At 39.9% G+C, this 24939-nt stretch overlaps 2 protein-coding genes across 6 annotated transcripts in view; both read right to left on the reverse strand.

The window, feature by feature from the left end:
* Positions 1–6486: 6486 nt before the first annotated feature.
* Positions 6487–20765, reverse strand: NSUN3 (NOP2/Sun RNA methyltransferase 3). Of its 3 annotated transcripts, XM_071433805.1 has the most exons (8): positions 20180–20765; positions 19426–19535; positions 18518–18568; positions 17481–17773; positions 16023–16177; positions 15388–15509; positions 11138–11217; positions 6973–7107 (listed from the first exon to the last, which is right to left on the reverse strand). In XM_071433805.1, the coding sequence occupies exons 1-7, from the start codon at positions 20261–20263 to the stop codon at positions 11148–11150; spliced, it is 885 nt and encodes a 294-aa protein (XP_071289906.1). In that variant the 5' UTR covers positions 20264–20765; the 3' UTR covers positions 6973–7107; positions 11138–11147. The 3 variants fall into 3 exon arrangements, with proteins under 3 accessions (XP_071289904.1, XP_071289905.1, XP_071289906.1); XM_071433803.1 differs by lacking the exon at positions 11138–11217 and having other exon boundaries at positions 6487–7107; positions 20180–20760; XM_071433804.1 differs by lacking the exons at positions 11138–11217; positions 18518–18568 and having other exon boundaries at positions 6487–7107; positions 20180–20762.
* A 2056-nt stretch (positions 20766–22821) lies between these two features.
* Positions 22822–24939, reverse strand: part of ARL13B (ARF like GTPase 13B) — a 33631-nt gene continuing 31513 nt past the window's right edge. For all 3 annotated transcript variants that reach the window (XM_071433809.1, XM_071433808.1, XM_071433810.1), the window contains one exon: positions 22822–24930. In XM_071433809.1, the coding sequence (XP_071289910.1) occupies positions 24854–24930 (77 nt within the window). In that variant the 3' untranslated portion in view covers positions 22822–24853. The remainder of the gene's footprint in view (positions 24931–24939) is intronic.

A 24939-nucleotide genomic window follows, 5' to 3' on the forward strand; every position in this document is an offset into this window, starting at 1 on the left:
TCATGCACACCCTCTGCTATTAAAGGATTGTACATTCTCAGCAAAGCCAGTGAATCCTCTAAGCACTAAATAGCCTTGTAACTTAGAAAATAAATTCCCAGATCAGCTGTCTTCTGAAAATTGGTGGAGTCGAGTCAGGAGTCCCCCTGCAGCAGGGGAGGCTCAGGGTGGAAATCAGGAAGAATTTCTTCACTGAGAGGGTTGTCAAGCACTGGAACAGATTTTTCAGGGAGCTGGTGGAGTCACCATCCCTAAAAGTGTCCAAGAAGTGAGTGGATGTGACACTCAGTGCTATGGTTTAGTCAAAGTTTGGAATTCATGATCTTGGAGTCTTTTCCAGCTTCTGGAATTCTGTGGAAGTTAGCAAATGCTACTGGGGCAAGCCTGGTTTTGTTGATTCAAGATCTGTATGGCTCACAGGTGTGCATCATTATCAGGAGACAGATAAAAAAAGAAATCCTGGAGACTTTGAGGGCAAACTAGCAAATATGCTCCAATAAATCTTAAATCTGTTTTTGGGTAAGGCAATGGGAAGATTTGATTTTTGATGGCACTTAGGCCTACACTAATTGCTTTTAAAAGTCACAGCAGAAGCAAATTGCCAAAGGAAATCAATAGAAATAGAAAAAGGAGCCAGGAACTGAACTGTGACCCACCCTGAGCCTCTCCACAAAGCCTCTGTGGTGGTTTACAGGTGCTGGACAAGGAATGGTGCTGTGGTGCACAGCTGAGCACTTGGGACACAGCTCCACCTGAAACTGCTCTCAGCACTGGAATTCAAGGTCTGCAATCTCCTGAGAAGCAGGAGAGGAATATAAATCCCAGCCTGGCAGTTGTCAATTTTGTATCTATAATTTCAAACAAACAAACAAACAATGCCTCCCACGCAAAATAAAAACTGACAAAGCAAAATATCCTGCTACTTACATATTTTAAATAACACAACCAAACCTGAAAACATGAAGATGGTGAAAACCAGCCCACCAAAACCAGTGAATTCCCATGTGCTAGGTCAGTGCTGTTTTCCAGGAGTGCTGGAAGGGACTGGATACAAGAGGGCTGCTGTGCATAGAGATGAGGCTGTTCAATGGCATTGTCACTCCCATGCAGCACAGGCACTTAACACCATCAGAAAGAAGGACTCTTCAATATCCTGCTACTGCCCGTGCTTCAGCAAAAGCTGGAAAAGCTCCTGTGTGCACCCAGCTAAGGAAAGAGTTGACAAGCCTTTGCATAATCCAATTGCAGGAGCTGTGAGTGCAGCCAGCACTAAGTGTAAGAGTGTTGTACAGCAAGGCCTGCTGAATTATGTACTGCAAACTTCATGTTTGAGTCTTCTGCAAACCCTGCTCCTGCACTGAACTGGGACTGTGCTGCTCTCCAGCATACTTTATGGTGAGGAAAGGAAGCTGAGAGAGAACATCAGCCTGGCAGCTCATCCCATTTCCACTGTGCACACGTTGAAAGCTGCTCTGAATCCAGAGCTTTCAATGCATAACCAACAAGATTCACAGCCACTAAAATATGGCTCATACATTGTGCATGCTCTTTAAAGAGGGTCAAGGATGATGGGTTTGGCAGGTAACAGGCACCTTGCCTCCATTCAAAACATTTCCCAATTAGAACATGAGTTAATGTACTTATCCAATTAATTTTTTTTGTTGTTAGTTTGTACCTTGCTGATTGAGCGAGTTGCTATCCAAACAACTGCTTTTCAAAAGGGACCTTTCTTAGCCTCTGCTTCTGCAGACTGCTCTTTTATGTACTAACCCACTGATCCATACTGCCTTCAATTTTCTTTGATGCTTTCTAGTTTTTAAGTGCTGTAGCATAATGTTAACCTTGCAAGTGCAGCATCTATTTCTAAAACAGTTACCTCCTGCAATTTATCTGGGCAAATTTTTCAAAGGCAGTACTCTACACATGGAGACGTTCTGTGTGCATCCTATGCCCCTAACAAATTAAAAAACAGGTAGATAAATAAATGCCAACCTTTAAATCCTGCTTTGAAGGCAGATCACATTATCTCATCAGCTGGAGACTACATCAATGGTTGTGACTTCACCACTTTATAAAACACTCTCTGAACCTCGGCTGAGGAGCACGTTACACACAAAAAATGGTGCGTGCAGGAAATATCCATTGTATATCTACAAAATGGGCCATATCCCAGTGCCATTAAAATTGATGGGAGTTTTGCCATTGCCTTCAATGGGATCAGCAGCAGTATATAAAGATGGATTGGCTCTGAGCGTGCACACTGGCGCTTTATGGGCGTGACAATATAAAAGCCCTGTTGAAGTAATGGAATGAATTATAACAGTGCTGGGGATGTCAATTTGCCTTCTTCTACCTTCACTGCTGTACAAGGAACATTAAACATTTCCCTGGTTAGCCAGAGAATCATAAAAATTACAGATAAAAAAGTACTATTAAATCTACTTTCCACCAATACAAAATTACTCCTCCTTGAACCTTTTCTAATCCTCTCTGCAGCCCTGTTTTACACCACTCAAATGTTCTGGCATGTTCTCCTCCCTGTAAAGAATTACTCCATCAGCTACTTAATCACACATTCAGAAAGATAAGGTTTTTTCCTAGAGTAAATCAACAAAGCAAAATAAAAAGAAAAAAAAATATATATAGCTCTGAATTTGCTCTTAGCATTTTATTCCACTTTGGGACAATTATAAAATACTTTTTGAGAACTCTATCAGTGACATTTTTCCCTGCTTTTCACAGCCCACCACATCCAAATGCAGGCAAGAGGAGCTGCTGATTTGTTAGTGGTGGGATGGTTCTCCACAAGGCTGAAATCCCTGGGCTCCTCTCCCACCTTCTCCCCACTGCCTCATCACACTTCTGGGCTTTACCCTGTTTTGGTTAGGGTAGAGAGCACCCAGGCTCCTCTATTTTTTAGGGTAGGATGTTCAATAAGGACCCAGCACATTAAGGAGGAAAAAGCAGATCTAAAAGATGCGCTACGTTTTGAGGCACCCTCAGATCAAGGGACTTCGAGCAGGTTACAATAAATGTTACCACAGAACTTATTCTGAGACAGAAGTTTGGCCAAATGACATCAAAAGGTGGTTTGAAAGCTATTCCCAGGTTCTCACTGAAGGTATGTGACTCTAAAGATCTCCCCAGCAGCAAAGGAATTTACTGGAGACGGGGGAAGAACCAGCAGGAATCGTGTCAGGGCCCATCCCCAACACAGATGCTGCTGTACAAGAATTACCCAAAAGCAGCACAGGAGACTGAGACACAGCAACATCAACACAAATCTCTTGTGGATGGCTGCAAGATCTGCTCTGACACTGCATGCAAACAAGCCCCTTGTCTGTTCTGACTGCTTTATTTGATTTGCCTTGTCAGAGGTGAGGTCAGGCCAAATGCTTGTGGTCCTTAAAGATGAAAGCTTCATGTCAGGGAAGCATCATTTTGGAAAGAACAAGGTGAGAATGTCACTGACCAGATGAAGTGCCAGCTCCATTCAAATTTGGATTGCTGTGCTGCCTCCTAGTGACTTTATCATCAACTAAAAAATAGTTCTGCAGCAACATTTGCAGCACCTCTCCCTATAGGATTATTACTTGTTTAGGGTTTAGGGCAGCAGATCCATTTCTTTTTCCTCTGAAGGGTGTGACAAAGGTCACATCACCATGACACCATGGTGACCATAGGGCCATTTCAGAAACAGCAGAAAACCCTGATGGGAAGAACCACCTTGGATACATCTGTAGGGAGCAGAAATTCCTCAGTGGAGTACAAAAAACTGACTCAGGTTTATGTTCACCTCTTCCCCTCAAGAGCAGCTGCAACTTTTTGATCCATGCATTTTGTTTTGGTGGCACATAAAACATTTTTGAGATGGAGCTGTGGAAGGTGCATGATGCCTGACCCTGCCAAAAACTATGTACAACTAGTAAAAAAATAAAAACTTCCAAGGTCATTAGACCTTGACCTCAAGTCACAGCATGCAGACACAAAGATCAGACAAGGAAAACATTTTCTGACAAGTGATAAACACCAGTCTTCAGTCAGGAATCACATGGTGGGGTGACATCTAAAAGCGGTGACCAGTGACTGGGTGTCCTGTGTGCTCTGAGCCAGGTTTGGCAATCAGAGAACTCCAGATTTCACTTTTCCCTGGAAGTTAAGAGACTACCAGCAGGTGCTGTTCCAATTTCTCCCAGAACAATCTCATTTATAGCCAATACTGCGTAAAGTTACATCAGCTTAGAAGTTCTATTACAGCCAGGCCTGAGTCTCAGATTTTTCTCCCACTCACCAAATAAACTTCTCTGATAGGAACATCTACCAATACAGCCATTTGTTTGGCAAGAAGCAGGTAGACGTGTTTTATTTGAATTCTTATAGCTAGGTTATAGACCCTGCAAATATAAAGCAATCCCACTGCAGTTTTCACAACTGATGTCTTCAATTCTCCTTCTAAGACAGTCAAATGAAATGAAAGGATACTCCCAGCCCAGTACCTGTGGCTCTCTCCCCTCTCCACTCACAGAGCTTTTCCTGAACAGGCTGCAGCCACTGCTGCTGTTCCATGCTAAAAGCCACAGTATGTCACATTTTTCTCCCACTGCTGCAAGTCCTGATCTTTTCATTCTGCCCCTCCTTCAACCTTCCCTTCCCACACTTTACTGAGACAGCCAAGAGTTCATTAGTCCCCTGGTCAGCTGCATCAGCCCAAACACATTGCGTAATCTGTTTTTCCACTCCATTCCACAGTGGAGAATGCTTTTGACAAGCCATAATTGAACTGTGTCAGATGCCACTGAATAAAGGATAAAATTTGGTAAATACTGAAATTGCCTTTAGATAAGGCTTTCCAATTTCTTATTTTGCCAGCCCCCCTGACACAGGGAAGTGACTTTTTGGATGCTGGAAAAGGGAATGGCAGAAAAGCATGAGGGCAGCTGAACTCCAGAGCTCTCTGTTGCCTCTGAGGTGCTGGCACTGGTGTGTGCTATACATACAACTGTGGATCTCTAATCTTCATTAGAGATCATGAAGATTTCTCTGGGGCTCCTCAATGCAACAAAAATTGGTCATTTTCCTGCCCTCAACTTGCTTGGGGCTGCAATTTCTTCTATGATAGAACGGTTGATTTGTTTTCCACCCCATCTCCATCAGCACTGCTCAGGAAAGAGAAGGAAGGATGTGGCAAGGAATTAAATTACAATTAACTAGCTGAAAAAAAAAAGGTGTAAAAAGGAAAACTGTTGCAGCCTTGTAATGAAGGGGAGCAGAAGTCAGAAGTATCCAAGAGATACTTGAATGGACAAGAAGCCTTTCAAAAAGCACCTTTGAGGGGACAGTACTTGCCAACATGTGAAAATTTTGCCCCTCACCTCAACAGGCCTGCCTCCATCCTTTCTGCTTTTCCCTTCTCACTCCACATGTGCTCACCAATTTCCTGTCACCAGCCAGAACTGATTAGAACAGAAGGAAAAAAACAACTCCACAGCACTTTGGAATAGAGTATAAACCAGAATTAATCAAGTACGAACAAAAATAAGTATCAGTTATTAATTACCCTTGTTTTTACCTCTCTTGTTGGTGCATTTTTAGACTGGTTGGGACTGGAAAGGGACTCCAGGAGATCAGCAAAAGGTTATGCAGAACTCAGTGCAGCTTTTAGACACAGGTCTGAAACAGCTCACAGGAATTTGCCCATCTGCTGAGACTGAGTTCAGCTTTCAAGGACCTCCTTGTTCTTCCTGTGATTACCCAGTCCACGTCCTCCTCAACCATCCAATTCAAGCACATATTTCAATTCCATCCCTGAACAAGTTACATTCTTGCCTTTCCGTTTCAATTTCCACAGGGCAAATGAAACTGAAGGGAAGCATTCTGCCAAAGGTATGTTTTTTTTTCCCAGCAGCCTAACATGACTCCAAATCTGGGTATTACATTTAATATTCCTGGGACAGATGCTGTGAGGCCTTTTTACAGTATCCTCTGCATCCTCAAGGAAGGAAGGAACTTGATAATCTTTAAGGTCCCTTCCAATCCCAACCAGGCTGTGATTCTGTGAAATTAGTGAATGCACAATGCCACACACCCCCATTTCCACAAGAGCAATCATGTACCTCTGTTCTTTAAAACAGTTTTTAAAACCAGTGATTATCACCTTCCATCTGGGAAAGAACCCTTGGGGATGAAAGGGTTCCACTCTGCTTCAAGACAAGCATAGGCTGGAATATATGCACCATTACTCTTTCAATTCATATTTTTGCAAGCTCAAAATAGAAGAATACTAATAAATTAAAAAAAACTGATGTTGATCTAACTGCTGACCTTTTCATCTATAAACAAAAGACACCTTTGTTTTTTAAGCAAACAACTTAGCAAATATGAAACCTGTTCTGCCAGTGCTTGAAGATGACACTGTCCATACAAATCAGTTCTTGCAGAAACACAGATTTCTAGATGTGTTTAGAGAGAATGCAGGATTTCCGTGACTTCAGACCACTGAAAACCATTTATTATAAACAAGCTGTATAAGAACCAAGTTAGTAAATAAATAAACCAAAACCAGTGCAAAACTCTACCACATTAAGCCCCAACTCTAGAATCCAAATCCCTTTAAAAGCACCACCTTGAAAACTATACAAACTTCCTAAGGACTTCTCAGAGGCTCACATGCTCATGCTGGAAGGCACATTCAGTATTTTAAGTTCAAATAAGTTAAATTTCTTGCTCCCTTTTGATCAGGAAACTGCAACACTCTAAATTCAGTTGCCTTGGATGTGTTCACATACTGTATTTAAATCAATATTAATTCATCATATACTGTTCATTACCAACAGGCATCAGCTGGAGAACACTTTCTTTAATTTAGCCACATACATGGGACCCCACGCTCTCCCTTTCTCTGGGAGAACCAGCAGTTCATGCTGCTGCATTCCACTGAGAAAAGTGAATTCCTGGGAAACACCTCTGGCCAGTCCACTTATATCTACAGGCATCACATTCCTGCAGGAGCTCAGCATGAGATTGATCACATCACTGTTTTCTGCCCTGGAGAGGGTGCACGTGGAATAGACCAAGGAGCCACCAGGACGCAGGGCTTGAACAGCAGACCTGCAGAGAACAACAGGAAAAAGGGGAAAAAATCAACATCAAAAGTGACATACTGCTAGTGGGAGAATGTGTAGACTTATAAATCCAGAGTAAAAATAAAAATAACATTACAAAAATGTCTTAACTTTAGGTTCAGGAAGCCACCCACAACACAATTTTGCTTTTCACTTATTGTTGTATTCTCAGTTAGCTGAAGGTATTTTTTACACCACAGTGACAAGTACAAAGCAGCATCCATTCAGAATTCCTGTGCTCAGCACTGCTGTGAAAATGCTGCAATTGCACACAGAATGGGTTACCCCACATCAAAAGGGCCTGTTAGACACTTGGCATGATGCTTGTGTGAACCAGCAGTAACAGCCTGAATTAATGACTGGGCTGTAATTTTAGAAACATGCCCACTAATTCATTTAGCAGGTAAGAGGATTTGGGGGTGTCACTGAGCCACTGCTTTTCAATCTCTTTTTTAAGGATCATTTATTGCTTGTTCATGTGCCCTTCCTTATAAACCTGTTGACAAATTTTGACCAAACAAAGGTAAAATAGTGGCTTAAAGCCTGAAAGCTTCACAACTGCTGTTGGATGGAGGGAACAGAGGCTCTTTATCACTTTACCACCAAAACTGAATTTAAATAAACTGCTTATTTCCCACTACAAGATCTGCCAAGTCCTTACTCAGACACATGAAATACAACCTATGAGTATAGAAATGAGATATGCAAGTTGTAGTCACCTACTCCAAATTAAAAGAGTAAGGAGAAAACTGAAAAATCTTGCAGCACAGAAGTATTCTTCAAACCTGGTACCACCATGTTTCTGAAAGAAGAAGCTACACAAGAGGTTCATTTGCTATTAATTAACTGTCTGGAAGATAAATCCCATTGAATCATATGTTTTTGAGGCATTTTTGGTCAAAGACTGAACTGTAAGCTGGTATACAAACAAATACTACAGGAAAATACCACATTAAATACAATTTTTCCCTCAATAAGATTTCTTTTATTTAATACCAAAAAAACCTGAACAGGTGAATGGTGTAAGTGACACTGAATAATCAGAGACTTGTAGATAATGCTGACAAAACTGTGCCCACACCCCAGGAGAAAAAATATCCTGGGACAAATAATAATAAGAAAAGAAACAACCAATGCCATGGAAATAGCAATTCCTCTAGAAACAAGCTGAGGACTTCCCAAGGGTGGTAGCTGACCAAAAACAGTTGAGAAAGGAAAGAAGAAAATACAAGGGGGGGAAAGATAAGCCATTTTAACAGAATTGAGACTTTTTGGGAAAATAATCAATAAAGAAAAGCTTCAGCACAAGGAGGATCAAAGCTGATCACAGCTTTCAAAGCTGCTCTGAAATCCTGTCCAAAATAATGTGGGAACACCAGGACACTGCTTCAGACAGTGATAAGACCAAGTGAAAACTCCTGAGAATTATACCAAACCTATTTCTCTTGGGAGCACACACATGACCTTGCTCAATTCTTTTATGAGTCTTGATTATGATAAGCAGTGAGCCAAGTATATATTGACAACCACAGTGCACCCACATATATGGACTTAACTACTAAATTCAAGCAAAGCAGGGATGTGCAACCTTGTCTTCTCATGGACACCAAACCAGCAAGAGAGCCTGATGCACTATCTCTTGGCCTCACTCCCATTTGAGGAAATTAAAAATCACTTCCCCCCCCCATATATTGGATTTTGCTTTTTATCTTTCACATTAGAAATCAAAGAGAACAGAGCTGAAGTCTAAGTGGGCTCTCATGAAGTCAAGCTGATCTTCAGATTTTTATCAGAATCCACCCACAACTCATTTTTGACAGACTTTCCCCTGCCAGCTACACCTTTTCCATGCATGCAGGAGTGCCAAGCCCTGAGGGCAGCCAGTAAGCTTGGGAACGTTTCAATGTGACAATTGAGATGCACTTTTAGCAAACCTGAGAATTTTACTCAGAGAAGCAGATAACGGCCACAACTTTCCTTCCTCTAAGACAGCATTTAGACAAGAGAGAAAATTCTTTTACTGTGTAAAAGTGGGAAAGGTAAAAGATGAAAAAGTAGATGTAACAGGTTACAAGGTTAAAATCCTGGACACTTGCTAAATGTCCTTTTCTTCCCATATGGAAAACAAGAACCCATCAAGACAACATTTTCAAGGGCACCGTGCTCCTCCAGCTGAGTCCATCAGAGGAAACAGCAGCAGAGGTCTCTGAAGGAAAACTTGAAAATCTCACCTCAAAACCCCCTTGTGTCTAAACCTCAACTTGTGAATCTTCACTGGCCCATGACCCAAAAAGGTCAGCCTGCTCAGTGCAGCTCTCTTTATTTTGAACCTGCAGCAGGAATTAAAACATCTGAGGAGAATTACTTCCGGCAGCAAGGTTAATCAATGTATCTATCCATCTTGTCAAGAGCAGCAACAGTTGTTTCAGTGCCTGTGCTCAAAGTCAATGCCCCCAGCTCTGATTAAGATGTGCCTGGCTTCTGATAAACCTGCAGGGAGCTGCAAAATTCCAAGTGAGGAAGTGCTGGGCTCAAAGTCACACAGGTGACACTGAGCTGGGCCAGCAGAGCCAGGGAGTTTGGTCCTCTCCTCATCAGCAGCACAGAGAATTCATTCAGGGCAGGATCTGATCATCAGGGAATTTGTTCAAATATATTTAACCAACTTCCTCTCTAACCACTGGAGGGAAACAAGCTCATCCAAGGGCTAGCCTGGAGATGAAGCATAGCTTATCTATGCATAGGTTATCTATTCCACCATCTAGGAATTAAGATTTCTCTTTCTTTGGGAATCTTAATTATCAACTCTTAGCTGAAGGAATTCAGCACCTGTTACTTTGTGACTCCCAAAAATGGGAAGTCAAATCTAGAACAATGAAGATGCCAAAATATTTTTTCACCTTCCTCTTATTACAAAGTTAAAAAAAACCCCTCACATTATTTAAAAGTAGTTAATCTGCAGTTCTTTTTCTCTTGGTGGCACACATTACATTTATTTATTAAAGAGCTAAAACTTTCAGCTGCTATAAACATCTAGTTAATATCCTAATTCTATTTCAGGTACATATATTTCCTGTAATGAATTTTACAAGTTTACAAGCACTACTACTGCAAGGTTTCATGCTTCACATGATAAACATCAGAACACACATGAAGAGCCCTGGAAACTTTTTCTAGAGCCTTTTTCTGTCCATCTCATTCCACAAGTTTTGTAAAACAAATTAACACATGTAGATTGTTCCCCTCAAAATGAGACTTTACAGCACTAACAAAAAACAAGTAAAAATATTGTATGTTTATATTAAATATATATTTTATATATAAATAATTATTTTATATTTTTATTTTTGCAGGGTGTGTCTTTAGGTAGAGGTTCATGTTGTACTGTGGAAGTCAGAGGTACAACAGATGCATTAATCTATCCTAACTCCCTGTATTACAGGAATACCTGAAAAGACTTTGGAAAGAAATATATTATTTCAAAGCTCTTTTTTTTTTTTTAGTTTATTTCTCAAGATTTACTAAATTAGGGAAAACGAAACAGCATTACTGTTTAATATCTCAGGGGAAAAAATTATCTTGCTAAAGCCACGTGACAAACCCAAAAACTCTTCCATGCAGCTAATATGTAGTTAGCCAGGACTTAAAAAGGATTTTTCCCACTGACAGAGAAAAGTCTGGGTGTCTCAAATATCCTTTTAAAATTGGGCAGACACAAAAATATGTATTTCACACTATAGGTAGCACCTGCAGGTCCAGCCTATCCTCTGGCATGTGGGTTTATGCTGCATGCCATGGGAAGGGGCAGCATTAATTATGTTAATAATTCCACCATTTTCTGTATTAAAGTTTATAGATGACACAATTTTAGGGCAATTTTAAACTAGCAAAACACTTCAACAGTGCCATCTTTTGGCAACTACTATGTATTTCGGCTCAGCAGGCACGATAATGTCTCATCAGAATAAAAAAATGCCAATTCTATTCTTTTTATTGACTTAAAATATCCACATTACCTTTTGCTTCTCACAAGAGTCCAGATACTTTGTGGCAATATGACCCGCATGTTAAAGGTTTTGCTTTTATTTCTTTGAACCTGGACAAAATGATAAAGGAAATCCTTTGGTGTCAAAATACCAATTTTTTTAATACTTTGTGATGGGCAGTGACAGTAGTTCAAGCACTCCCTCTGCTCCTCTCTAAATAAAATTTGCTCCTGTGGAGAAACACTGCAGCTCAGAATAACAGGAGAACCATGAAAATCCACTGTGTTTTTCAACATTAAATTGAATTATAAGTAAAAGGAGATACAAGCATCAAGCCCCTCTCAACTAAACAACGAAAACCCACAAATCCAAAAAAACCCAAGTCTGTTTTACCCTAGACAAAATTTGTCCCCAAAATAAGCAACATTTCTACTGCAAATAATTCTAAATTATTCTAAAGCAAAGACAAAAAAACCAGCTAGAATTATTGATCTTTCTCCTTCATTGCATGGTGACTTCTGGAATATTCATCCTGTTAAAACAGGGATATGAGACAGCCCAGGAGGGAGAATGAAAGACTTTTGAAGCCCACTAAAGAGAACTTCAGGGTTAGTGGTTATCCTCACAGCTCATAAAACACAGAGAGAAAGGACTGAAGGTGGAATTAAAGCAAAATTTGTGCCTGAATTCAAATATGTGATCCCAAAAAGCTGCTGAGTAGCTTATTTGTTCAGTCATACAGTTATTTATATATTCAATAAACCTGGCTTTGCAATATATCCTAAGGGACTTGATCCATAAGTGGACTCACAGAGTGCTGCCACGCTTAAAATCAGAAACCAATTATTTTAATATAAAACATGATGGAGCACCTGATGGAATACCTGGAGCCACTGCAGTGGCCACAGCACTCACTCTTTGTGAAGAAATTTCAAGCAACCACGTAAAATGTCCAACAACCCAATCAAAAGTGTTTTGGGGAATGGCACAGCACAAACACACACAATATTCAGCTTTTGTAGGATAGAAAGTGGCTAAAGAATCCTACCATCCACACAACCCACAGCAGATTTGCTGGTCCAACAGCTGGAATTCTCAAAAATTCCCAGTGGAGCTAATAGAGAAGATGGTTTTGGACAATAAAAGGATTAACTGGGCAGCTACAGAGGAGCAGAAGGAAAAACTGCAGGGGAAAGAGCTGAAGATGTGATGAAGCAATTCCCAGCACAATTTACTCCACAGAGCAGAAATTGTGACATATGCTAAATATATGATATTATATTTATAAACACAATTTTTGCATTCACTCTATAACCACAAAAAAGCCCAGCTAAGAGCACACAATTTCTCTCCTGTGGAAAACCCCACAATTCAGTGAGAATACAGAGCTGTTTAATTACTCAGAGATGCTGTGTATAGAAGAGTTCCAGCAGTCTGAATGCCTTTGCTGAGTTTTCTAAATTGTATTCTGTGCTGAGCCCTAACGCAAGTTCCTTTCAGCTGCAGAAACCAGTCTAAGAATAATTACAACATCCATAACAGTTTAACCACTATGTAATCGGGTATTCAAGCTTAGCCCAAAATTTAATTTCTCTCTGAGAACTGATAACATTGGTAAATTTGCTTTTGGGAACCACTGTATTTTGTGTTAGCATTTAGCATCAGGAAGTGAATATTTCTTTTTTTTTTAATTTTGCAATCTGTTTTCTGCACGAACACTCCAAATACTAACGAGATTTGCAGTGTGTTCTTGGATTAGAGCACTCAGCAGGGATGCTTTGGTTTGGGTATGAACAATCATTACAATCTCAATTTCCTTGAAATCAGTGGTGCCCTCATTGCTTAGAACATTTGCTGTTCAGCATTTATATCACTTATTTACATTTCAGATTTTATGCAGGCTGCAGGAAGAAAATTGTTGTATCAGCTTCTTCCAGATCTTCATTCTCTGAAGCCTCTATGTACTTAATTAATTACATTGTATTGCAAACCCGACTTTTCCTTCCTTAACTTCCCTCTTTGATGACCCCAGCTTCCTCAGAAACAGATCCATAAAAACAAGTTAGAGGTGAAGCGTTTCCTTCATTAAGAAGGAGGGAATCTCAAATTTTAGGCTGTTGCTTGACAGAAATAAAAACAGAACTCCACTTTGCATTTCATTCTTCTCATTTTTATGTTACACTTCATCCTCCTGCTAAACTGAAATAATGCTTGGTCCCTCAAGCTTCACTTTCAAATCACAGGATGGCTGGGGTTGGAAGGGACCTAATGATCATCCATTTCCAGTCCAATCCCCAAAACTATCCCAAACTGCTCCAAGCCCTGTCCAACCTGGCCTTGGACACTCCCAAGGATCCAGGGACAGCCACAGCTTCTCTGGGCACCCTGTGCCAGGGTCTCAGCACCCTGACAGTAAAGAATTTTTTTCCTGCTGTCCCATCTAAACCTACTCCTTCTCAATTTGAAGCCATTCCCCTTGTCCTGTCACTCCAGTTCTTATAATGTATTTCTTACATTACTCTCAATAAAACTGCTGGGATTCAGCCTTACACTTGTTTTTGGTTACAGATACAGGAACCAAGGTCAGGAACCCCTGGGAGCATCAAGCACCAGGTAACCTGAATCAATGAACCAGAGAAAGCCCTGCATGAGCTGGCTGTGTAAAAAGCAGTAAAGCTTTTCTTTTTTTTAATAGTAATATTCATGGAGGCTCAGCCCGCCTGAATATTACTGGAAGTACTGGAAAAGAGATTCAAACTCAGCTTCTTATTTAAAATTATGCACTCTAGTCATTAAACAGAGGCTTGAATAGGGAAGCATTCCAGAATTTTAGTTCTAATACACTTGTCACAATCCATTCAGCCTTTTGTGATCTTGCTTTATCATTTCCTTTTTCCCCTTTCACATGGGATCTGAGATGTCTTTAGAACTGGGAATTCATTCTAAAGTGATCAGGTAAATTGAACAATAACCAAGTGGACAGCTATCCTTTAAATATTTTACCCAGTAACACAAATAACCCAATCAATAAGCCATATATACTTTACCAATAACCCTTATAAACTCTAACTCTGGAAAGTAATCATCCTTTTACTACAGTTTATGTAGCAAAGGTATTTTACTAATTTATATAGCAAAGGAATTTTGTCTTTACAAATTCTTATTTCTTTTGCTAAAGTAAAGAACATTTTCAACAGAAAGTTCTCTCTCTATTTAGGAATAATTCAATTAAATCTGATTTGGGCTGACAGGAATGTATTTAAAAAAAAAACAACAAAAAACAAGGTTTCTGCTGTCATGAGTTCTCCAGGATTACAATGTGGAATGATTTATGCAAATTCTCAAAATTTCTCTGCATGATGTATGCTTCCTTTTGCTACAGGTTCACAAATTGGATTTTCCATGTCAGATATTGAAAAGGGAAAACTGGAACAGGTCAGTGTTTTAAATGTGATTGATGTCTTCAAAGGAAATGGATGACATGATGCATTACTGCAATAAGATCCTCATATTTCTGTTATAAATCACAGGCTTCTGCCAGGCCTTTTACAACTGGAAGTCTTGCTAAACGATCTTGAACTGCAATGGGAACTTTCCATAAAAATTTTCCTTTTTTTTCTTATAATATGTTATTTTTCCCTCAATTTGCTTTGACAGATGGACTTCAGGCATGACTGTTACTCCACAAATAACATTCAAGGTTTTATTTTAGAAGGTTTTATTGAAAAGTCACTCTTTTTTTTTTTTTCCCCCATGAGAAAAACTGTGCAGTTTGAAATGCTTCACAAATATCAGCCCATAGCTGGTAGCATTAAAATGTGTAATACATGACAGCCTGGCCTTGGATTACTGGGGGCGTGTTCTCAAAAACAAACAATCCTCTCTTTCCCCCACCAAACCTCACACTGTTTAACTTTTTTACCCTGCCAGTTAGGACTGGGAGCCTTTCTGTGCTACACAATCAATATAGAATATATCTAAACCCTTTTTAGCTGTGTGCACCTAAAATATTTTGATTTTACACCAGGCTGTTGTGAGTCATCTGCAAATGGACATTCCTGTGAGTGACTTAAGAGGACCAAGGCCTCACTGCTGATATCACCCACAGATACTTCCACATCCTCATTATCTCAGACCCACTGGATACTCTAAACAGCATCCCAACCATATATTCCTGAAATTACTTCCAGAGGAGGAATCCTGGGTTGGTTTATTAAATCTTGCTCCCATGTAATTTTTATTAATTACAGGAAGTTCCTTTACCTTTTTGCACTTCTCACCTTAGAAGCTGGAACTGCAGGGAGGACAACTCCTTCCTTTGCATGAGCCTGAGCACAGCTTGCTGAGGGTCAGCAGAGAAGAGCCAACTTCTGTCATTTGAACAAGGAGCATCAACCAGGACCTAAACAATTAATAAAATCATATTATACAAAATCTCAACAAGGATGGTCACTTTTTGAACACCGTGTGCCAAAATATATTCAACTTTCTTTTGCAAATATTAAGAAAATTTTATTTTCCATTTTGGGGGTGAAATGATCCCATTACTATTTTAGATGTTTTTATAGGGTTAGCAGTTGGGGAAATAAAATAATAGTGCCCTGAAAGTAAGATCTACCTGAGCAGCTCCCTCTTGTTGTCCTCCCCTTCCTAATTACACATCATGCAAAAATTACAGCTACAAGGTCTTCAGAATTCATTCCCAGCATCATCCAACACAGGAATAAATGTACAAGGTTCATAAAGTGTTTCCTGAAGCTCAACAAATCCTGTACATTATTTTATTCCCTGTGACAGTCAGGTATTTTTGTGGGGGGCCCAGAAAAAAATTTAAAAAAAAAAGAAAATTAGAAAGACAGCAACAGAGTAAGAAGAATCAGAATACAAAAATATAATTTGCCAATAATAATGTTACCTTGTCATAAAATTCAGGCTGAAGATCTCCAATCTGTCTACCATCCAGTTTAGAGACTGTTATCAAGTTAATAATAGGATCTGGGATGAAGGATTCTATTGTCTGCTCCAACCATCTTGACCTCAAATCATCATATTCATTACAGTGAAAATGACCTTAGAAAATTAAGGAAAAAACAAACAAACAAAAAAACAAAGAGAAGTAAACACCCAAAGATAGGTCTCTATATAGTTTTTTCTATTTTGTTTCTACAACTATAAGGAGTTAGACCCATTTTAGAAGTTCTACTGCATTTCAATGACTACCATGAAGTTTATACCTTATGTGCCTGTGTTATTGCACTTTTAAAGAATACTACTGAATTTTTATAAACCTAAATAAACTTCAACATGCTCCTACAGAGCAAACCCTAAATATTTACTAGCAAATCCTTCTGTAGCAACAGACTTCCACAGTAAAACAAACTTTAATCATGACCTATATCCAAAGAGTGAGTACCTTCCTGGGCTCCTTGAGCCACCATCAAAATGAAGTGCATGCTCCATATTATTAAACTGCCTTTTAAATAAATAAAGCATCAATTTTGTCTATCTTAAGGCACATCCTAGCATTCACTGAGGTATGTTCAGAATAAAATTCTTCACATCTCCCATTCAGCAACATTTTGGTCTCTTCAGAAGCAAACAGAAGGTAAAGTGTTGGGGTTTTTTTCTCTAAACCTTCTGAAAGGACAATTCCTATTTAATTTACTTCACTAGCATCTCCCCATTCCTCTAGAAAAGGGAGGGAGGGAAACCAGCTGTAATCAGCTGGTGCAGGTGGTTATAGTAATGGTCTCACCAGCAGGAGCACAAGGTGCTGTGAGCATTTTGAAACAATTATTACCCAAGCCATCAAATAAACTGGGAAACAGCAATCCCTGCTTGCTTGAACTCCTTGTCCCAAGCTGCTGCTTGCTGCTGCTGCGGCCTTCTAAACACTCTGATCATCTCAGAATCCTCCTCCAACCAATTCCTTACCATAAACGTTCTCTCTTTGCCCAGATCTTGCACATTTCAAGATTGCATCTGGCATAATTTCTTAAGCTCTGCTTTACATCAGCACACTTAAATTTACCTGTAGTGTTTGCACAGTATTGGCAAAAGAGGCAACAGAGAAGAATGAAAAAAAAAAGTAAAAAAGGACAAGAACAAGTCTGCAGATTACTTACATCCCTGTGCCAACAAACTGATATGGCTTTAAGCAACTTCTGAAGAGGTAATAGTTGAGAAAAATCCACAGAGCTACTCTACTTCTGCCTGTCACTCTGCAGTAACCTACCTTAAAGCAAGGACTGCATTTTTAATCCTCTTTTAGGCAAACAGATTTCATAAAATCCTTATGAAACAGCACAGAACTAGGTGGAACACAAACTGTTGTTTGGTTTTTTCCCCCTCCACCAGCACCTGGCTCCATTACCTGGACAGGCACACTGCAGGATAGCTACAGATTTGCCCCCTGGTGCAGCACAGAGATCCAGAACATCTTCCCCATCCTTCACCTCCAAGGCCAGCACGGGCAGCAGCGAGGCAGCATTGAGCAGGTAATACTCCTTCAGCCTGCCAGGCTGGTGCTTCTGTGCAGGGAATCTGCCAGGAGCTGTCCTGGTGTAACACCTGAAGGCTGCAGGGAGGTAGGGCAGGGCTGCTGGGAAGGCAGGATGGTATCCCTGCTCAGCCAGGCTGCTCTCCAGGCCAGGGCTCTGGCTGAACCTGTGAAAAATGACCAGATAATATTGGCTTTCACATTTATGTATTAGCTTATACATGTTGTTAGTGATTACAAGTATTTAGAAATAGTATCAATTATAACTCTTTTTAGCTGCTTTTAATATAGTAGAATCTATCAGTTTAAGTATGCACCTGTTGCTCACAGAAATAGTACTGTAACGAATATCTATGTATCACTTATGGAAATAATAGTGTGATTAATGTATTGTATTATAGACCTCAGCAAAACATAAGATATGAAAAAGGCTTTTGTGTAACTAAAAACAGTGTAAGGCCATCCACTGACCAACCTGTCCAAGTGGTAAGATAACCATGACACAAACCAGAGCACCAGAGGACAATTAGAGATACCATGTTAAATTTAAGGAGGACATACTAAATTCTTATCAGGGGATGTGAAACAGCAGGATGGAGACAAAAGAAGAAATAAAAGATATTGACCTGACACCCAGAATGTCATGCAAGTAAGGCAGTGTGTGAAGAAGTCTAACAAAGGAGTTCCCAAATCATCAGAAACTTCCCAAGAATGTTTGAATATCATATGAAACACATGACTATGCATGTACCTCAGCAATGTAACAGTATAAAGATAACACTGTTTGTATACAGAGACGTATTCTCTGGCTGTTGGCCAGACGCACCCCAGTACGAGAAATATTGTCCTTCTTTTCCTACTACTGTTAAACTTTAAAAAATTGTACAAACTGCATTCAGTTTGTCACAAACCTGTTCAGCAGCACGGCGTGCTGCCAGCACCACGGTGAGGTCAGCACGTCTCTAGGGTGGAAAAAGGAAAAGCCATTCAATAACCCATCAAATGAAACAGTGTAGGAAGCCTTTACTTACAATCTCACTATTGGATAATTCTGGTGTAATCAGGAAATCATCACTTTGAGGGTGAAATTAATCATTTTGGTTAGAAAAGTACACAGGAAAATAATTTTAATAGAAAATCAAGCCATTGTTTTTTCTAATTATTGCATTTAAAGCACCAATTTCTTCTGAAACAAGACATTGTCCATTTTTTTTTTGTTTTATGTAGGAGATATAAATGATGAAGCAGAATGGTTTTCCTGACTATAAAGTACTTCCCTGGGGACAAAGAATAACTGTAATATTAGCTGTAAACAACAAAAATAATCACACACACATTGGTTTTACAATGCTCATTCCAGCCAACACTAAAATGCCATTTTTACAAGTGTTCTTTTTTACATTTTACATTCTGCAAACACTAGGCCAGTAAAACTTAAATCAACAGATATTTTTGGAAGACAGCAGTGGTGTGTGATAGAAACATGCTTGCTTGTATTTCAGTTTGCTCTTTCTTGCATGGATTTCCCCCTTTCTGTTTGAATTCCTATAAATAGTTTTTCATTTAATCTCAAAAAAAAAAAAATTCCTCAGAAGTATTCACTGCCTAAAACAGAAAACCACATTGATCCAATGGAAGAGCTTTTAAGTTGACTTGATTAAACTAATGCTATGCATCAACACTTTTTGTTTTTTAATAATGAAGTTCTTTAGCAGCTTGTGATCAAGACTCAAATTTAGTGACAGCCTTTGCCACACGTGTCATTACTAATTCAATTCCTTATCTCTCCCCTTCCTTCCATGTCCTCAAAGCCACAGACCTGACACTGCTCCATGCATCTCCCAGCTCTGCCGTGTACTGCTTCTCGAAGTGATCCAGAATCACCTGGCAGATCTGCTTCTGGAGCTTCCCTTTTGCCTTGTTTTCCAGCTTCAGAGAAAGCAAGAAAAAAGAAAAGTAGTAAAGCAAATTCAACCCTCTCCAGTTCTCACTAAAATTAATAAAAAATCTTACTAATTACATCAACTTACTGTTATTGGAATGCTTAATATTAATATCAGTGATACTAGAATGCTTAAATATCACATCTTTATGTGATGAAGATGTAATAGACATTTCAGAGAGCAGAGGAGTTAAGCTACAGCACACTATTCCTCCCTGCTCGGCTGGTTAATAAATACCCCTCCATATACACTGTGCTGATAAGCCTAACAGTCTGATGGAGTTTACCCTACGAAAGGAAGGGAAAGAGCTTTTGGTTCCTAAGCAAACCCCGAGGGCAAACGCTGAATTTCCCTCCCTCGGGGCACCCAGCAGCCGTCCCGTCCCGTCCCACCGTGCTCCTTCCAAAAGCAGCACCGGGAGGGAGCTCGGGCACCACGGAAAGCTCTGTCAGTGCCGGAGCAGCTGCCGGCCGTAGGTACACGGGCAGCGCCGACGGGACGGGCCGGCTCTTTCCCGTCTTTTCCTCGCACGGCCCGCGCAGGAAGCGGCTGGGCCCCTTCCGCCGCGCTTCCGGCCCCGGCTCGCCCGGCCTGGCTCCAGCCCCATCCACAGCCCCAGTCCCTTCTCACCTGCCCCGGGTCCTGCCCGGCCGCCCGGCCCAGCCCCAGCGCGGCCCCGGCACGGCGGGCGAGCGGCAGCGCCGGGCCCCGCATGGCCCCAGCTGCCCGGGGCGGGGCGGCCGCGGCCCGGCCCCCGCGCTTGGTGCCGCCGCTGCCGGGTGCGCGGCTGGGAATGAGAGCTCTTCACAGCGCCACGGAACGTAGAGGGGCGGGAGCCGACCTGAAAGATCGGCTGGTCCCAACCCCTCGGCCAGGAGGGGGGACACAACCCCCTGGAGGATGCTCAAGTCCCCATCGAGCTTGGATTTGAACTCTGCTGTGGTTTGAGGCATCCTACAACTTCCCTGGGCACCTCATTGCCGTGTCTCACTACTCTCACAGTAAAAAACCAACCAACCAAACAAACACAAACAACCAAAAAACCACCAAAACCAAACAAACAAAAAAAACCCTTCAACTTCCTAATTTTTAGCTGCCCTTTTTTTTTTTTTTTTTTTTTTTACCATGGGAGCCTGACTTGCCATCCCACCTCCTCTGCCTCAGCAGTAGCCAAACCAGGATTAGACAGCACCTCGGCTCCTACTTAATTTATAAAAGTGATCCTCATCCCAAGCACCTGCTGGAGGGTCTGATGGCATCCACACCCCCCCAAATATCAGGTTTCTGCTTGTGCCTCACCAGATCTTTTTTCCTGTCTGGCCCAAGGCTTTAGAAGTGGTACTCAGCTCATCTGAACCACACTGGAGATCAGCTCTAGCTTAACCCACTGCTGCTGCCATGAAAAACTGCTGGAGGCTTGAGAATTAATTATTCACAGAAATTTCTGTCACACACTTTCAGGATCAAACATTTTTGGGGGACAGGAATCAGAAGGACCACTGTACCCTAGTTCAGCTGTCCCTGGTTTAGCAGCACTAAAATCAGAGGCTGCTCTCACCCGATCCCTTCATCTGGACAGAACTGAAACCTGCAAACTGCTCCTCCAAGGAAGGGCATCCTGCAATCAGTGTCCTAGCAAAACAAAACAAATCCCCACAAACCCTTTTGTGCCCATTTGCCAACTCTCTTGCTAAGATCAAGCCGTGTGGAAGCAGCAAACTTGTTTAAGAGTGGTTTTAATTAAAGCTTCTGCAGGCTGAACCCAGCCTCTGAAATCCAGACTGGAAAGGGGTGCAAAGGTAAAGGCAGGAGTGTTGCTGTATGGATAAATATTTGAGTTTCAGGCACCAGCTAATGAAGACTAAGCGGTTTTGCTCACCTCATGCAGATTAGCTTGAAAGCTGATTTAAAATGCTTCTATCAGGGTTGTAACCAAGGTCCTGGAGGCAAAACAGAGACCTCTTAATATCAAACATGAAGGAAACCTGAAAGGCTTTTTGATAAGTGAGTTTTACACATAGACACAGAACAAAACTGGTATAAAAAGTAGTTCTCTGTGGTTGTAATTCTACCAAGGCCAGTACCATACCAGAAAATGTACACAAGAATTGAATTTTACTGTAACAGTATAACAAAAAGGTCTGCTGAATGAGTCACCTTCCCCTCAATCTATGGCTATCTTCCACTATATGACAGATAGTGCCATGTGTCTGACACCAGACTTCCACCAAAGAAAGGACTCCAGTTCATCAGCACCACCACCATCACAGCCAAACTGCAAACAGCAATAATCCATCTTGTGTCACTCTCATGTGCTACTGCAGATAAACTTACCTCAAATTACACTTACAACAGGCTCTATTACTTATTCCATTTACAAATGAAATGCTGGTGGGTATGTTCTATTCAAAATAGTGAAGTATTTCAAATTGAATGAATCCTAGAAGCCAAGAAGCTAACATGATGGCAAAGTTATTGGGCAAGTATCCTGACGTTACAGTAGTAAACTTCCCACTAAAATACTGGAATATATTACTGAAAAAAATACTGCTTGAATCTTATTTAAAGGAAAAAAAAGAATCAATGTTTACCTTGTAACGGTCCATCAGTCCTTTCCAATCTCACACCAGAGACCTAATGGATACCAAATATGTATCTTTTTAATAATTTTGATTTAAAAACCTCGAAATCTATAATTAAGGTCTTCCTCCGGATTCTAGGATGTAACGAAAAGGGAAGACAACTGAACAACTTATTTTGAAGCACTGAGTCTCTCACATTAATTCAGTTAATGAACATTACTATTCCTTCTTAGAATATACTTTTAACTTACCTCTAAAATATTTTGTCTAAAATGTATTCAAGATGCTAGATACAGATAACACAAAATGTTCTGCTTAAATAGTGAATTTCTGTGTTCTTAACAGTCCTGTATTTAAATACAAATACTCTTAGTGCATGCACTGATATATTTCTAAAGTGATTATATGGATGACAAAAAGTCTGGCAAAACCTAATTTGTGCTCTCAATTTAGCTGCACAACTTTTATTTAAAGTGCACTATCAAAGCTCCTTACAGGTATACATATACACTCAACTCATTGCCAATCTATCAGTATATTCTAAATTTGATCACACTTCTCCTGCAAAAATATGCAAAGATTCTATCTATTAGGACTCTATTTCATGAATTCTAGGAATGTGAGACTTGTAGCCCTTAAATATTTATAGGCTAGACTTACTTCCACAAAACTGTAAAAACAGGAATCATGTTGAGGCTTTACATTAGTTTTATTCTATACATAAATGTCATCTTGAGCAAATAAAAAGTCATAGCAGTATAAATTACTGAAAAAAAACCCCAGCATAGTAAATAATTACAAAGCATATTAATAAACAAAAACTTATAAAATATTTTTGAGTACATTGGTCACATACTGGTAAAATTTATTTTAAAAGCAAAAATCAAAAATGATACATGTGTCCACACACACAACACACAGAACACACAGTTCATATATAAGCATCAACATTTTAGTTTCTCAAATTTGTTACCACAGCAGTATTTAGCATTATTTTTAATAAAAACTTCCATGATTTATTGTAGGAAAGAGGGAAAACAAAAGTGTAATACATTCCTAGAAAGTGAGGCTGTAAAAAAGTAAGTCTGCAAAAGTAGGACCTTTAAGCCAAAAACTTAAGTGGTAACAGAGCTAGTGTTAGTCAAGTGGAGATTGCACATGTATGTTTTTGTGCAACCTCCCCTCCACGTAGTATTGTGTTGTCTGAAGGGAAAATGACCAAATGCTGAGAATAATTCAACTGAATCATGTTCCAGTATTAGAATACAACAAAAGTATTCTCATGCTGGTAGTCACATCGAAATTGTTTCCTCCTTTCTCTAAACTAGCAAACATAGAGGAATAAACCTCTCCACCTATTCCAAACTTAGTATCCTTAAAACTGATTCCACCTTACTATTTAAAAATCTTAATTATTTCATTTTAATATGGCAGATGTTTGTTCAACTCCTTGCTGCAAGGGGGGGCGTGGCAAGGATTTCAAAGTGCTGAACATGTAATACACCACATTGTTTCAACATGTAAACTCCTTTGGTAAAACCACATTATTGATGACAGACCATAACATAAAATTATCAAATACTGCTTCTCCAGAAAATCCCCTGGATGGGGCCTTCATCCTGTCTGTCATTAAGTGGCAGAACAATGAACCTTTACAAATACACCACTGGTTGTCTCCAATGTAACAGTAAAAACATTTAAACAGGAATATAACAAATTGCAACCCTTCTTGTTTAGGTATAACTGGTATGTGATTTTCAACACATTACATGGAAGTGTTAAAGAAATCCTTAAAAACCTAGGGTTTCTTCAGTTTGCAAGATGATATTTTAGTATTATTGAGATTAAAACCTGAGGGAGGTGGTCATCTGCATACTGGTTGATTCAGTTTGCTATCAAAATTGATGATTTAATTAGTGCAAATTTCCCACTATGTGAATTTTCCTGTTTGTTGTATTAGACAATACAGTATTCACTCTATTTTTTTCCACAGAATTTATTACCTATGTCAAACTCAGTTAACAAAACAAAGAAAACATCAGGTAAGAAAACTTCCAGATAGTTCAAATAGCATTATTTTGTATAAAATATATTTATTTTCATTTTTTTATCGTACCCTCTGCTTCAGATTGTCAGAAATATTAAATATGTAGTGTAATACCTAAGAAAAATTACAGGTACTGTAAAAACTAAGAGTCAAACACATTTTACTTTTATGCACTTGACTATCAGCTTTATAATGCTCCCTAGGTATCATTTCATTGGTAGTAGGTACACAGCTCCATTCAAACTTTCAACTCGTTTTATAAAAAGGTAGAAAAATATATTCAATATTTGTTTAACCTTTCTATATTCACCCTATCATACAGGAATCTTACAAAACGCTTTAGAATAATTTATTCCCTGAAAAAATACCAACACCTGCACAGCACCTGGAGAACGGTCTCGGTGGGAATGTACAATCCAGTACTATGGGATCTTGAAGGTGTTTTTCTTCAGGCTTACAGCCATGTCTTTTCACAAGTAAACCACATAAATCCTGAAGAAGAGCTGGTGATGTGAAAAGTAAATGATAAAGTCTGACCATTAAGCGTGACAGGATGAACTCCGTGTTTAGTTGTCACATGCTGATAAAATGTCACATAAAAAAATTTCCTTCAAGGGATAAAAAAAAGATAGGATTTTTAATTTATGCTTTTTTAAAATTCTCTTTGTGCTCCAGTTAAGCAATGACATCATGGGTATCACTGTTGGGTCTTTGGCGTAGAGTCAGCGGGGGCAGAGGCTTTCCATAGAAATCTGTGGAAG

Source organism: Agelaius tricolor, unplaced genomic scaffold (assembly GCF_023055355.1).
Source record: "Agelaius tricolor isolate 1412-34295 unplaced genomic scaffold, bAgeTri1.0.p SCAF_9, whole genome shotgun sequence".
Taxonomy (NCBI): Eukaryota; Metazoa; Chordata; class Aves; order Passeriformes; family Icteridae; genus Agelaius; species Agelaius tricolor.